The sequence below is a fragment of the Coloeus monedula genome (assembly GCF_965178545.1).
Source record: "Coloeus monedula genome assembly, chromosome: 1".
Classification (NCBI taxonomy): domain Eukaryota; kingdom Metazoa; phylum Chordata; class Aves; order Passeriformes; family Corvidae; genus Coloeus; species Coloeus monedula.
This window is the reverse complement of record NC_138781.1, coordinates 55282374-55298497: the sequence shown is the minus strand read 5'-3', so window position 1 is coordinate 55298497 and position 16124 is coordinate 55282374. Positions and strand designations below refer to the sequence as shown.

Sequence of the window (16124 nt, the reverse complement as noted above, 5' to 3'; positions counted from 1 at the left end):
GGGACATCATCTAACAGTTATTACTTCTTAATGTCTCATATTCTTCAGAAAGAAAGTGATTCTTTTGCTATTACAAAACTATATTGGATTTATATTTTTACTTTCCATGCCCACTCTGTTCGTGATGCTCTTAGGCAGCTGGAAAAAGGATTTTATGATTCCACTATATGTTGCTAGTCCTGTCTGGTTTTAAATATCCAGAACCCATCACTCCAGTGAATCCAGACTTAGCTGCTTCTTTACTTCCACGTGTGGAAGAAATAACCAACCTTGAGTGATCAAAAGGCAGAAAAACAAGTCACATTTCTTGAAAAATTATCAGTGTAATACTTCATGGATATTCTTAACATTAATGCTGCTACAGGCATTAGAGATGACACTAAAATACGCAAACACATGGGGTTTCAATATAATTTATATTTCTTCATATAAAAAAAGTTACAAGCCAGAATAAGGGTGCCAATTACATTGCTCTTTTGTAATGACATGAGAGCTTTAGCAAAATCAGGAGTCAAATCCAGGTTTTTCAAGAGAATGTACAATTAACTACAGACAAAACTAACACAAACACCTAATCTAAAAATCTCCACAATTCTGAAGATGCAAGTCTGCTTCCTGTTCTATTTATTTGAGCACCAAAATTCTTTTACACCCTGACATTTCAATACCCAGCAGCTAAACTAGAGGGCTGGTGTTGGTTATGATTTCTGCTCCTTTCCATGCCAGTGGTGATCAGCTGTAGCTGAGTTCATTAGAAAGGAAGGTCTTTAAAGAACCAAATGTGCAGTACAGAAGAGCTGCAGTGGCTCCCAAGGCATTTGTTGGACATGTATGACATACATGTGACAGGTTTTGACATTAGGTCTGGATGTTGACTGTCAAGAAGAGGGTCTGTACTGTGAAGAGAATTGTACTGTGCTTCTGTGCTCCCCCCCAGTCCATATGGCTAGATCAAATCTAGTTTGAGAGTTAGAAAAAAAAAAGTAGTGAACTAAAATATATCAGACAGCAGAACGGATGTGAGGTGGAGGTTCTCATCATAAGGCCTTCCCAAATAGTTTCCATCTCTATCATATTGGATCCACTTTGATACGTGAAAATGCACTCTGCTTATCGCAAAAGAGAACATATCTTCATTAATTGGTAGAACATACTTGCATCAATCCAGCTGACTCAAAATTCCCAGGCCTCTTCATTACATCTGCATTTTTATTTAAAACTGATTTAAGAAAATGAAGCTGTTTTACAGGTCTTTTCCCATGTTTGTTTTTAAGAATTTCACCACTTCCATGTATTTGATCAAGCTAATAAAGACTTTGAAACTACTTGTACAAGTGTTTTAAATTCTTACAATATCAACACTCCTACTGTAGTAAGGAAAGGGCTATAAGGAATGTAAATTTACACTTTTGTTATGACCAGAACCTAGAAGTGCTACATTATCTGGCCAGGAATCTGCCATTTTCTGATACAGTAGCACAACATACAAGTATGTATTTTAATCAGTTTTAAGAGTGGATTATTTCAGAGACATGAGCCTTTCTGGATCATGTGGAAAGTCTAACTTCTAAGATACCCACATCTTTCAAATCTCCAGATGAGTTTTTCACAAATGTAGAATATGGTGAAGCACCAGTGTCCCTGGACTCTATGAATGCAAATATGCTGAATATTGTACTTGTGATACTCCATCCCTGTGGCTGTGGAACTACATTTTTGACTGCCTTGTATAGTATGTAATGTCACACACTGGACCCACAATAGCTATTTCACTAAATGAAGACCGAGTCACCATTTAAAGTATTGAAGTCTTTTCAAACAGAGCCACACCAGAGTAGGTATTATGGATTTTTCAGTATTTCTGAAAATAAATAAGTATATTTAATATTAGTATACAAAAAAATGTATATGGCTTGTAGTCTCCCTGCAGCACAGGTATTTTGAGTCAGTAATCCACAGTCACATCTGAGGAGCCCTTACAGCAACAGCAAGTGTTTGTTTCCCAAAACCATATGAAAACCTAAACCAGCAATGCTAGCTCAACATTTTTACTAGCCTGCACAATTACTGACCCTTGCGTTATCTTGCTTAGACAAATAGGATACTCTTTTGTTTCACACAGGATGTAAAATTCTACAACCACTTTGATAGGCACTAATATCCCAATTACTGTGTCAAGACATCAAGATACCTCTCAGAACTAAAAGGCCTGGATACACAACCTGGCTGCCTGTTGAGGGAAAAAACCCCTATTTGGAATGAAAAAACCCAAATGCATACAGTCTAAAGGGGCTGTCTCCCCATTTTTCCTACTGCAAAATCCAATTGTATTCTAATTTAAAGAACTTCTACTGAATGCAACATTAGGATTACCAACACTCCTCCTCCCCCAAGTCTACTGTGTAAGCAATGTTCTCCTGAGTAAGTTGGATATTGAGAAATTGTTTAAATGATTTTTAATGCACTGCGTTTGTATATGGGCATTATATTCGAAAAGAAGCTTAAATACACTCTGTGCATTAGAATTTTATCATTGAAACCAACATTAGAAAATATTGTCATTGACTGAAAAAACAAAAAGACATTCTTATAAGTGGAAAATCAATCACCAAAACCACTAAGTGCCACATCTCAACATTCCAGAGAAGCACTGATAATTGTTAGTTATACACTACACAAATGATATATGTCCTCAGTCAAGGAAGTAGGTGCCAGTTTTTTAGGAAACTGTACATATATTGATTTTACATTTATTTAATGTGGCTGTTGTAAGACACTTTATTCTTCTGATAAACTATGATTGTTTATCAAAAGATTCTATAATTCAAGAGAAACATTCATAAAGTGTGTGAAAATGAAAACCACCAACCCACAGAAATCAAGCCCACAAAATCCAATTTTGTGGATTTATAGCAGAAAGGCATTAAACTACTGTCTTGCAGGAACAGCAGAATAGTCACTGAAGTAGAACTGGGACAGCAGTAATGATTAAGTTGACATGTCCTCTTGTCACAGCTGTTAATCAGCTTAATAGCAGTTACATTATTGACATCTTTGTAATTACTTTTCCTACAGCATATTTGTGCAAAATATATTTGACTTTAATTTTGAGTATTCAAAGGTGAGCTCAGTTCTCAACATGTATGGCCAAAGTAGTGGTGCTAAATGCAGGAATACACTCCACAGGTTATCACAATTATTCTAGTGTAAAACCAGGACTACCTGTTACCTCAGCAAATATATAAATAGATTTGTTGTACCTTGCCATCTTCTGAGCAAACACCCATGTGCTCTCCACTTTCATCCAGGCTGATCTGATTTATCTTTACTGGGCTCTAGATAAAGAAAATAAAGAATAAATACTTTTCAAGTTACATCACCAATGACATGCTTTAACATTCCTTGCACTTTGAAAGATTTACATGTTAACGGCTGAGCAATGCTTGGTTGCACGAACCAAAAAGCCCTCACAGAGTGGGTATTTCTGTGACAAAGCCAAAAGACAGCCTTCTTTCCAGCCTTTTGCCTAACCCCAAAATTTTGACTTTCTTTTTGCAGTTACCTGCCTCAGGGCTCTGGAACTCTCATGAAGTCCCAGGCTCCCAGACCTTAAGCATCTGTGCCTGCATACCACAGCTATTAATTCCCACTATCAGAACTTTGGATAAAATGTGGTGACCACATAGGCATCAGTGCAACTGAAAACTTTTCTAGTTTGGTCTGATGGCTATGCTGGTAGTTATTTATTTATTCAAATTCCTTCTCTTACTTTCATTTCTGGCTTTAATACTATTCTCAGATGTGAGTATTAAAAGGTATTGAAGTGCAACATGGGTTTACTCATTCTTAGACAAATACGGAGAAAAGCCTGAAAACTGCCCCAATTTAAGAAATTTTCCCTTCCCTATCCAAACATACTTTTGGTTCTTACCTATGAAGTTAGACAGTATCTGCTACTGTTTACTTAGCTTAAACAGCTATTCATAACTGAGGTACGGCAGACTAACTTATAATTTGAATAACCTGATGCATATCCTCTTGGATACAAAACTGTAGTGGGTTGAACCTGAGTTGATGGAGAGTCTTTTAGACTAATGACGCTTCTCACAATTTACATACTTAAACCTCATGGAAAGGCAGGAATTGCCTTTTGTGCTAGCTCGCCTGCTGGAAGGTGGGGGGGCTCCGAGCCTCCAGGCCCTGCCGGGGCCACTGCCCCTTTCCCCCTTTCCCAACGCTGCGGCACAGACTCTGAGTCGCTGGGGGGGGACTGTCCCAGAGCCGCAGGCAGCTAAAACCAGCCATGGACTGCTCACAGCTAAACCCATCCAGCGCGGCTTCTGGGGACAGGCGGGTCCTTCTCCTCTCCATGCGGAGCCGGCGGAGTCAACGGGAGCTGGCAGAGCCTCCTGTCTGCAGCCAGCACACTTCGTGCTGAACTGAAGAGGACACCACAAAGCCAGTAAAGGGAGTGAGGCTTTCTCTACCATAAAGCCTGAACAAGAACACTCTTCAACATGGCAGCTTTAGAGTCAGAGAGAAAGAGAAAGTGAGTCACATGAGACGAAGCTGAAAATGGTGACGGGATAAAAGAGGACGGTGCTGCGATTCTCGCGCGTAGCTTAAAAAACCTCCTTGCATGCCGTGGTAAGAAACTGTAATACCACAAACTGTTTGTCTCTTTAATCCATTTGAAGTACATGGGGGGATGGAGAATTCACGTGTGGCCTGTGAATATTGTGAAGAGTGCCTATGCCAGGCTATATATGGAAGCAGTGAGAGGCTTTTAGAGACTTGTGGCGAAGAAAGCCTTTGTGTGCAGGCCAAAATAACTCATCCTTAAAAAGATTAATAACCCCATGTGATGGCCCATGTCTTGCAGTGTGAAGGAACTGTGAGATTTTTCATGGGAGAGATGTTTTACACCACAGCAGATTGATTGTTTCCAGGAGGGTCTGCTGTTGGTGGCAGTTTGAGAACCACATGCAACTGAAGAAAACCCTTTTTTCCTTAAGCATAAGAGAGAGACTTTCCAAGAACTGCAACACTGACTAACATCCCATGTTCTGTTATCTTTTGTGCGAGTTGCGTAAAAGGAGAGAAGTGCTGGAAGGGGGGGGGAGGTTTGCTTTAATTTCTTGTTATTTCTCTTTACTTTTAATTCTATTAGTAATAAAACTCTTTCATTGTACTGCAACTGTTTAAGGTTTTTGCCTGCTTTACTTTCTCCTAATTCTTATCTCACAGAAGGAAAATAAGTAAGTAATGAATATTTTGAACCAAAACCACTACACTTAATTGGTGTTTCCACCCAGGAACGAACTCAACCCACTACAAAAACTCAATCCAATTATATTCAAGTACCAAGAAACTTCTTATGCATCATGATGCTGATTTCCTCTGTAACAAATAGCTCATTTCAAGAATCACTGAAGGATCTTCACACAGATAAGTCTCTCACACTTTTAAGAACAACTTTTCTTATGCTCATAAAACATTGAATGGATTAAACCACAAATTAGATCACTCCTGTGGTTCTGAGCATGATGAAAGAAATCCATCATATGTTTGTGTAAAAATAAAGTGTCACCAGAAGAGCACTGGAGTTGTGGGATCACATTAGATACTACACAACTGTGTCTGAAGTATCGCAGGTCCTTATATATGCTATGGCAGTTGGAATTGCATTAAAAGTACATAATAAGCATATTAAAACACACTGTCCACATGGGCTATCTACAGGAGATAAACAGAGGTGTTCTCACACTCTTTGGAAAGTTTTCCCCCCCATAATCTTTCACACACACAACAAATTCTAACTTAGAGAAAGGAAGCTTTCCTCTCGTCCACCTTGAAAATAATATATGCCCAAATCATATTTTCTAGAAGCTTCTTTATAATAAAGATTGAACAACTGAACACTGCACTGCCATAGTTGCCTGACGAGTTGGGAAAATTACACTGCCCTTTTGCTTTCCTGCTTTCTTGGGTGCAGAATACATAATTCTTGGTCTCACCACAAAATGGCACCTGGAAATATTGCAATTACTGCCTATCACAAAGTGGTCTTTCAACTGTGTGTTGTTTGCAAAGAAGTTCACTGGCAAGGAGGAATTTAAACCAGTTTTCCTCGACTTATGTGCTCCAGAAGTATTTTTGTTGGCCACAGAGTGGTTATGCTGAGTTGCTACATTTCAAGATCAGAGGCGAGTGCATGACTAGCAATGCAGGCAGCTGGTGCACATTCCACAGCTGTGCTCCTCCTGTCACATTTAGGGGGGTATCAGCAGAGGAGTACTCAAGCCCATCAGCCTGATGGTGTGGCCAACATCCTTGTAAAAGCTCTGTTCTCAGATGTTACACACAGATTGGCTAATTCTAAGACTGGAGGACGCTGAGTAAGGCAAGATACATGAGTTGGCAGTCTGACTTTCTAGAAGCTTCATAACCAGCATGTCCTTTTATTCCTGCCTTGCCTTGAAAAATGCCTTTCTAAATTTCTGTTTTGCTCATCAAGGTGCAAGAGAAGACTTTGCCTCCATCTAGGGGTGGGCATGGGGAAAAAGCCAGCACATCTGCACCATTCCCTCTACAACCAGGAGCACCTCCGGCCCTCTGAAAGAACAAGTATAGAAAGCTTAACTGAGTTTATCATGGAAGTGGCATGGGTTTTTTGTTCTGGGCTGCATCTAAGTTGCCATTGCCACAACTTTCTCGCTAAGTTTCTTCTCTTCTTTTGTTACTTTTCAATTGCAAAGACAAAACATCTGTCTTCAATAGTCCAGTCTTGGCACAAGGTCATGCACTAAGGTACAGCATTCAACTGGTCATGTTCCTCTCATTAGTTGAGCACCTACATCCACCATCAGGTGGACATTACAGCAACAGCAGATCTGGCAGCACTCCAGTGTGATGGGCCTTGTTGGAGACACTACTGCAACAAAACCCAAGACAAAAAGACACAAAACAGGACCCACCAAAAGAGCTGACAGCTCAATACTACAGTCCACACTGTTCCTATTTTCCTGTCAAATGACTTTGATAAAGTTTGACTCTGAAAAAATGAAGTGTAGAAACCAGGCAAAGTGGACTGTGTAAGCTATCTTCCCATAAAAATTGAAAACGACGATCAGGATGATGGAATTTATCTGCTGTGCTGTGGTTTGAAAGCCATAGGGCAATACTTTGGAGATTAAATGTGTAATTGTACTCAGATAATTAACAGTGCCCACAAGGCAAAACCCCTCCTGCAGGATACTAAGGATAACAGGAAGGGCTTCTGTAGGTATGTAGCACACAGAAGAAAGACCAGGGATAATGTGGAATAACAGGATAATATCTTGAAAAAAATGGGAGACCTGGCTACCCTGGACAAAGAGAAGGCTGGGGTTCTCAATGACTTCAGTGCCTCTGTCTTCAATGGCAAGTGCTTCAGCCATGCCCCCCAAGTCGAGAAAGGCAGATCCAGGAACTGTGAGGATAAAGATCCTGAGCCTCCTGTAGGAGAGGATCAGATTCAAGACCATCTAAGGAACCTGAATGTGCACAAGTCCATGGGACGCAATGAGGTTCATCTGTGGGTCCTGAGGGAGCTGGCAGACAAAGTTGCTGAGCCACGATCCATCATTTTGAAAAATCATGGCAGTCAGGTGAAGTCTCTGATGACCAGAAAAAGGGAAATGTAACCCCATTTTTATAAAGGAGAAAGTGGAAGTCCCAGGGAACTACGGACCAGTCAGTCTCACCTCTGTGCCAGGCAAGGTCACTGAGCAGATTCTACTGGAAAGCATGCTAAGGCACCTGGCTAACAAAGAGGTGGCTGGTAACAGCCAAAATGGTTTTACAAGCGGACAATCATGCCTGACAAATCTGGTGTCCTTCTGTGACACAGCTACAGTGTTGGTGGACAGGGGCAGAGCAACTGACATTGTCTACCTGGACGTAATGCAAAGTGTTTCACACTCCTGCACGACATCCTTGTCTCCAGATTGGAGAGACAGAGATTTGATGGGTGGACCACTCACTTGGTGGATACAGAACTCACTGGATAGCCACACACACAGAGTTTTGGTCAACTGCTCATTGTCCATGCAGAGACCAGTGATGAGTGGTGTCTTGCAGTAATGCAGTTCTGTGCTCGCTGCACGAGCTCTGGCATGCCCCAGGTCAGAGAGAGTCCAGCTGCGCTACTTCTGCCTGTCGCAGAAGTGACTTCAGCATCAGGAAAAGAGCTGTTGGCTGAGCTAGCTAGCTGGCTTCTTTGCAGAAGGAATACGGCAGGAGCTGATGGTATCAGCTCACGTTAGCTCAGAGACAAAGGAAGAGAGAGGCTGTTCAGGTCTGCCTTCGAACAGGTTTATTGTTAGAAGTTTCGAAACCCGAACAAGCTCGGAAGGGATGGAATGTGATGGGATCCTTCCCCGAGGCTTGTCCTCAGTTTTATAGGGAATTTGAAAACCGTGGTGAAAGGGGAAAACAACCAATGAGTTACAAGCCAGGGGGAGGATACAATTTAACAAGAACCACTGGGGGAAACCAAGAGGCAGGAGTTATAACAGAGAACCAATGAACAACCGAGTAACCGAGAATTTTCCGGACCCAGGGGAAGCGGCTTGTACGCAGGTGCCGCCCAGGGAGGGTGCATCTTAGGCTTCTGAGCTGCCCCTCAACCCACCCTCTGAGTCTGCCTCTTTGGGAAACTCGATCCAGGGGAGGGGCTGAGATTGATTGGCATCTCACTGCCCCAGCCCCACAGTGGGCTGGGTCATAGCAACACTTCAGGGGTCCATACTGGGGCTGATACTGTTCAACATCTTTGTTGGTGACATGGACAGTGGGACCAACTGCACCCTCAGCAAGTTCATTGATGACACCAGACTGTGGTGCAATTGGCAAGATGGAGGGAAGAGATAATGGCATCCAGAGGGACCTTGACAGGCTTGAGATGTGGACTGAAGCAAACCTCGTGAAGTTCAACAAAGCAAAGTGCAAGGTCCTACATCCGGGTCACGGCAATCCCAGACACACCAATGGGTTGGGCAGAGAAGTGATTGAGAGCAGCCCTGAAGAGAAAGACTTGGAGTTGACAAGTGATGAAAAACTCGACATGAGCCAGCTGTGTGTGCTCACAGCCCAGAAAGCCAATCAAATCCTGGGCTGCATCACAAGGAGTGTGGCCATCAGGTCAAAGAAGGTGATTCTGCCCCTCTACTCTGCTCACATGAGATCCCACCTGGAGTACTGTGCACAGTTCTGGTGTTCCCAACATAAGAAAGACCTGGAACTGTTGGAGCAAGTCCAGAGGAGGGCCATGAAGTTTGTAAGAGAATTGGAGCACCTTCCCTATGAACACAGGCTGAGAAAGCCAAGGCTGTTCAGCCTGGAGAAGAGAAGGTTGCATGGAGACCTCATGGCAAACTTCCAGTATGTGAAAGGGACCTACAGGGGAGCTGGAGAGGGACTTCTTCATCAGGAACTGCAAAGATAGGACAAGGAGTAGTAAGTACAAATTGAAAAAGGGGAAATTTAGCTTAGACATTAAGAAGAAATTATATACTGTGAGTGTGGTGAGACACTAAACAGTTTGTCCAGAGAAGCTGTGGATGTCCTTGCCCTGACAGTGTTCAAAGCCAGGCTGAGTAAGGCCTTGAGCAACTTGGTCTAGGGGGAGGTGTCCCTGCCCATGGCAGGGGGGATTAGGACTACGTGATCTTTACACTCTAACCACTTAACATTCTATGATTCTAAGATTCTAGAATGTGTCAGTGTATTTGCATTTTTCCCACATTCAAAATTGTGCACAATACTTCCAAACTTGTTCTATTGTTAAACAGAAATTTGATGATACAGTATTTCATAACAGCATATATAACTAGCACTTTGTTACAAGCTTTCTGCATGCCCAACACCTCTATCAGTTGCTATTAACTTTTTCTTTCTCCTATTACTTTTTTCCTTTTTGTCTACACCATACACAGATGACAATCAGGGAAAACAACTAAATTCAACTAAAAGAGACCTGCTCATTTACACAAATCTCCTGCTAAGTTTCAATGGGAAATGACATACACAAGGCAAAGCAAACACAGAGTAAATTTTTTTCAGCACTCAAGTCAAACTAGCACAAACTAGACTATTAGCCTGCTCATTGACTTTACAATTCAGAACATTCTGTGGAGCTCAGAAAGTGATGATAGACCATGAACAGTCCAGGCTGAATATTACATGCATTTAAAAATGAAGTTTCAGGAAGAACTGCTAATGCCAGAATCTTCTTGTTCAGAGTTAAATAACAGTCAAGCCTATGACTCCAGAGCTATATTCCACTGGAAAGCTGTTTGAGAACTCTTTAAGATCTCAAACTATCCTGGAAATGAGAAAGAACAGACCAGAGATAAAACTGGTACATATATTATCTAAACCAAAGTGTTTCTTCTAGAATCAGCTCCAATTCTTTTCATAATCATCATTTGTTTATATATACTTCTGTGCCAGTCAGCAAAGCTACTTACCATTTCAGAATTAATTTGCATTTATACCTTATCAATACCCTGTGGATAATTCTGATATTTCAGAAAGGAGGAACACAAATAATATTGTGGGTCACCCCCCTCACCCTGCTTTTGTTTTTCATTTTTTTATTAAATGTTAAAAAATCGGGCACAGAGTTTCAACTGCCTTTCCCTTGTAGTTTTTTTAAAGCTTTTTCCAGCTAACCCACTGAAGAGTTTATTTGCCTGACAAAAGGAAACAGGCTTTGGATTTTGCAGTAAAGGAATAAATGCCCCTCCTGCAAGATCTACCTTTACATGTCTACAGAAGACAAAGAATCACTCAAGATTAGAGAAGACACAGGTAGTCACTAACTCATCATAATTTGAAGGACTGATTATTTAATACAGTTGGAACGATGATATGCACTGGAGTTTGGTCAGTTGACTGTTTTAAAGGTATTTCAAATGGGTATTGAAAAAACCTGTAAAATGTACAAAAATCTAAAATTTAGAACATATAATCCATGTTAATATCACTCAGTTAAGAGATTATCTAATCTTAAACCTCATGTCATAAAACCAGAGGCAGCTGTATATAAAATGTTGAAAAGGCTATTTGTTATTTTACTAGCACTACATCGGGTAATCTTTTTTTTACCTAATCAGGACCCCTTGCATTAGGCCAATCAAGTAAAAACGCACAACTACTTTGTGATCAGAATGATACTTCCAGTACTGTATAAATGATAATAATACACATTGTATTTCTCAAGCAACATAATTCAAATCGGGCAATAAGGAGGATCCTGTTAGTTAGGAATGGAAATACACTTAAATGATTTACCTGAGAACAGCTTCAGAATTTAACACACTGTAGAAGTACCAGCAAAGAAGGAAGAAATTCCTTCCACTGAATTTCCATTATCTGCAGTTTTCTTTCTGATGGAGACATGTTTGGAATTCTGGACAACATAAGTAAGTTTGACTGTTCAAAATCAATAATGTCAAGCTGACACTATAGAACAAAAAAAATGTTACCTTAATGGATGAAAAAGAAGGTTAGGGAGCAGGAGAGAAAGCTAGCAGACACCTTGCACATAGAGATCTAAATACATGGGTTTGCAAAATCCTAAATTTAAAGGAAAGAAAAATCAAATATCTAGCAGCAAATGTACCTCATGTGATAATCAATCACCTAATGTAAAATGCTTGAAATAAATGCTCTTACTATGGATTAAGTCAGCTCTTCAATTAGGAGTAAATTCACGGCCACTCAGAAAGCTTCTTTTAATTGTGTTCTTTGTGGCAACTCCTCCTCTCCTGACACTTATCATCAACCCACCTTATACAATCAGTCCCCCAATGGTGAACCTGAGAAATCAATCTGCTAATGTATAATTTGTAAAGCTCCAAAGACTAACAAATGGATAATTGATTCTTTCACAAATGCTGCATCCCAATGGATATGAAGTGGATGAACATGAAACATAAGACTGGATTTCACTCCAATTCTGTGAGAAATGCAGTATTTACAAGCTAGGAATCTAAACGTTTTAATAGTTGTCTGTGACTTCATGCCTTTTAGCCATGGTTACCAGGCAAGCCACATGCACATTAGGAGTGTGAAAAGCAAAGCAGTATTCAATCATACTTACAGCAAAGCTCATTTTACTTCAAGAGGTTCCCATCACTCTAAAACCCCCTTAATCAGTGCTTTCATCCACTTTTTTTCAAGAATTTTCAGAAACTTTTCCTAAATGAATTTAAGCATTATTATTTATCTGTGTGTGAGGAGCCAATTTAGTTTTGATTTGTCTCAACACTGATTGTCAGAAGCACATGGGGGAGGGGTTACACATGTGCCACGTGCAGGAGGCAGCTAGAAGAAGCCTTGTCTCTGAGAGGACTTCACCAAGCAACACCTCACATGGGCCAGGCAGTCAGCAGCAGACACTGAACTCCCCAGAGGGCCTTCTCCAATCGGATGGCGAAAGGTCTCTACCAATGGATGCAGTGGGACATTGGACTGCACCAATGGTCTCCTGCCAGCAGCCAGACTCTGGGAGGAGCCAGAAGGCATAAAAGGTAACTCCACTACATGCTCTGGGGGGATTTGGAGATGGTGGTTTTTGCTTTTGGGGGCTTTTTGCGGCTTTTTGGAGACTTGTCTTTTGGCCGGGACTTGTTTTTTTTGCTTTGGCTTCAGCCTGCTGAGGGACTTGCCACTGCTCCCTGGGACTTGCTGCTGCTTGTCGCTGTGCCGTCACTGGCTGGCTCGCTTGCTCGGTCCTTTGCCCTGGCCCCAGCCTGCCTTTTGGCTGTCCTGCCCTCGGCTGGCTCTTGCTCGCCCTCGCGCCTGTCCTGCCTCCCTGTGTCCCTGACCGCCGCCCTGCCGCTCCCCCCCCGCGTCCTTGCCTGGGCTGCCTGCATCCAACCCTGCCGCGCTGATCCAGCCCACCCCGCCGCCTGACCGTGACCCAGTCCAGGGTCCTGGACCTCCGATCCGAGAGCCTACTCACAGCGTGTCCGGGCGCCCGTCGCAACTCCTTTTTCTTTTTGTTTTTTCGTTACCAATAAACGGTTCTCAGATACAACATTTGCCTCGTTTGGCTTAATTTCGTTCCTGACCACCCATTTCTAAAACAACTCCTCGCAGTTTCCCTCAGTGGAATGCAACACTGTGCATACACACACACATCCATACTCACAGCAGACAAACATCTAAAGATCTTCTCTGCTACATGAGTATCAATCTGGATCTGCATAATGATTAAGTAGCTGTTCCCCATACTAAGGCAGATTGTATGTACACAGTTGAATTGTAATAAAAAAACTCTCCTACAAGTGCCTATTTTTCATTTATTCATGTTTCATCTGCATGCCATTCACATAAACAAGCATGTAAAGCTCCAATGTACAGCAATATGATTAATCAACCCACGGTTTTATATGTTAGTCTACTGGAGTATGGACCACCATTTTTATATTTGTATTATTTCCACCATGGTGGAGGTATCCAAGTGTAAAGTACTGATTTTCAAACAGAAACCACCTCAGTTACTGCCATAATTAAGCTAAGATCCTCACAAAATACAAGCCTTGCTCTAGGTAGGATGAGGAACTTGCTTTGAAAAGCTCCCCAAATCCTCAGCAATAGCTAAGCACAAGTGTATTATATGTTGTGTGTCCCATCTGTTTTGACTTCAAAACACTCATACCCGAAGATCTCTTGTATTGAGGAATTATCTTTAAAAAGAAACTGAACCCATGCATTTTTCTTGCACCAATTACTGTAGTGTCACACTGACTTACATGTATTTTGCATATTTGTAGAATTTTATTGATACAGCAGAAGCAAAAGCAACTCAAAACGCGAATTCTGATGCTGTATCATATTTACCTATAAAAAGATAGAAGTATACACATACCTATGTGTTTACTCATAGCTGAGAAACAAAGCACAATTACACAAAGGTTTAAATTGAAAAGGCAGCTGTAGAAGTTACAGAAAAAGATGTTCATCACTGCCTGCAACGAAGTAGTATATGCTGAATTCACAACACTTACAAGTTTCATTTGCTGAAAGTTTACTAATATCCACGCCAAAGAGGTTTAGTTGAACAATACTAGTAATTCTGGTAAGTGAGAATTCTTGCTCCATTGCATTTCCTGTAACACTCTCGAATCTGTCATTCTCCAAATGAAAAATGGGAGATTATGTTGGTTAGAAGAAAAGGGTGGGGGGAGGACTCGGGAGAGTGACAAGGTCTGGGACACAGAACAATAACAACATTAACTTTTATTTTGTCTGCAGGAAGGCAGACCTTGCCTACAAAAAACAAAGATCTCAAAAGCTTGTCTAAAACTAAGGGAATATGAGGACAAGAAATCTCTCATATATATAGTCTAAGACAGTGAGAAAGAACAAAAAGCCTACAGTGATTTCAGTATTTTCCACATCAGTGAATCCCTTAACCTTGTTTGTCAACTGCAGAGACTAAGACGAAAAAAAATATCCAAGGAAAAAAAAATATTAACAAGGGATTTCCCTAAATCTCTAGTAGTTACTAGATAATCAGAATGCTTGTTTAGGAATGATGGAACTATTACCAAAACCAAATCTATATTTGAAAACCTAGACTGCTTCCTAGCAGAATTGAACTGTTAGCTAATTCCTGGTGGATCCAAAGAAGAATCTCTCTTTGAAAATGCCTGTAGGGTTTTACTCCTTCAGTCCTATAAAACTTACATTCATATTTTATTTTCTATTCTCTGCATTCTACGCCTTTGTTTTTCACAGGCATCATTATATAACAAAGAAATGTAAGTTTTCTTATTTAGTATTTTTCCTCTTCAGTAAAAAAATAAGACAAAATAGGGAGAAGAAAGGGGGTTTTATTTACTTTGGGTTTAGGCCAGAACATGTTTTTCTGGCCTTTTGCTTGCAGGCTGCACCTTAAGGAAGTAACAGGATTGCCTTGTTCCTTTTCTTCATGTTTTCATTGTAAGGTGTTCCTCAAGTTCCTAAGCCTTCCCCTACTCCTTTGTTGGTATCTGTGTATTAAAGCCATCTGAGAATATGAAGCAATATTCCCCATCACACACCCATGGGGAAGGCTGAAGTACAGGGGAAGGGCTGAGGAAGGTCTGCTGGTGATAAATATACCTTCCTTGGAAAACCCAACACCCCTTGGGGAGAAAAGCTATTCCAGGCAATGTGGAGGTTCACCTCACCAATTTCTCTAACTGCTTTCTTTTCAGAATAGTTTGCCAAACACAATGAACTTGTGAGAATTCATCTTTAAATACAAACATTCAAGAGAGGCTACTGAATTATTAAAATGGGATTTAAAGAACAATCCCCAAAGCACATATAAAAGTCTGAGGATGTAACTTAAGGGACACTTTCACTGCTTGTTTCTAACAGAATACCACCACCACTGTCATTAATGTATTTAATAGAATTTTGTAGAATTCCATCCTTGAAGTGGAAAGTATGAAATTTTACTCCATTTCTTGATAAGCCACCTTTCCACATAAGCCGTAGAGACATGAATAATGAAAAAGGCCAAGCAGGTCATACAGTGTAAGTTCTTGTCAGGAGAGGTTTTCTTTTTAGAGATTATTTTATTGGTGCTTCCATCAAACAACTTTTAAAGAAGCAAAGGGGCTGTTAACTATTTTGCTCAGGGCTCATGCACTGTTGTGCCAATGTAATTCCCAGAAAGGTTTTCTAAACAGCCATGATGCTCATCCCACTCTCTGACCTAACAAAAGATAGAGGACATCACCACATGGAGCCTAGAAACCCTGTTTCTCCACACATTCCACATATGGCCATTATTTTCTTCATAGTTCTCTTTTTTCTATAAACGAAAAACTGTAGTAAGTACTTTCCCCAGTTATTTTAGCTTGTCAACCACTCCACTACAGACAATGATCCAAACTCAGTGGCTACTGAAATCAGTGAAAAGATCTCCACTGATGGAATCGGACAGATGCAGAAGTATTATAAGGGAATGAACTCCCTTTCCTGGCTGAGAACAACATAAGTAGTCATATTCCTGGCATAGTTAAATATTACACTGGGTGATCAATGTTCAAGTTCAGCCAACACCTACACCTAGAGTG

General features: G+C 40.9%; 1 protein-coding gene across 6 annotated transcripts in view; it reads right to left on the bottom strand.

The window, feature by feature from the left end:
* The window catches only part of VPS41 (VPS41 subunit of HOPS complex), a gene marked incomplete at its 5' end in the record, with an annotated part of 111984 nt that overhangs the window by 61546 nt on the left and 34314 nt on the right, over window positions 1–16124 (bottom strand). For 3 of the 6 annotated variants that reach the window (XM_082295268.1, XM_082295269.1, XM_082295272.1), the window contains one exon: window positions 3261–3335. The exons of the other annotated variants lie outside the window; for them this stretch is intronic. In XM_082295268.1, the coding sequence (XP_082151394.1) occupies window positions 3261–3335 (75 nt within the window). The remainder of the gene's footprint in view (window positions 1–3260; window positions 3336–16124) is intronic. 6 annotated transcript variants of the gene reach the window in all.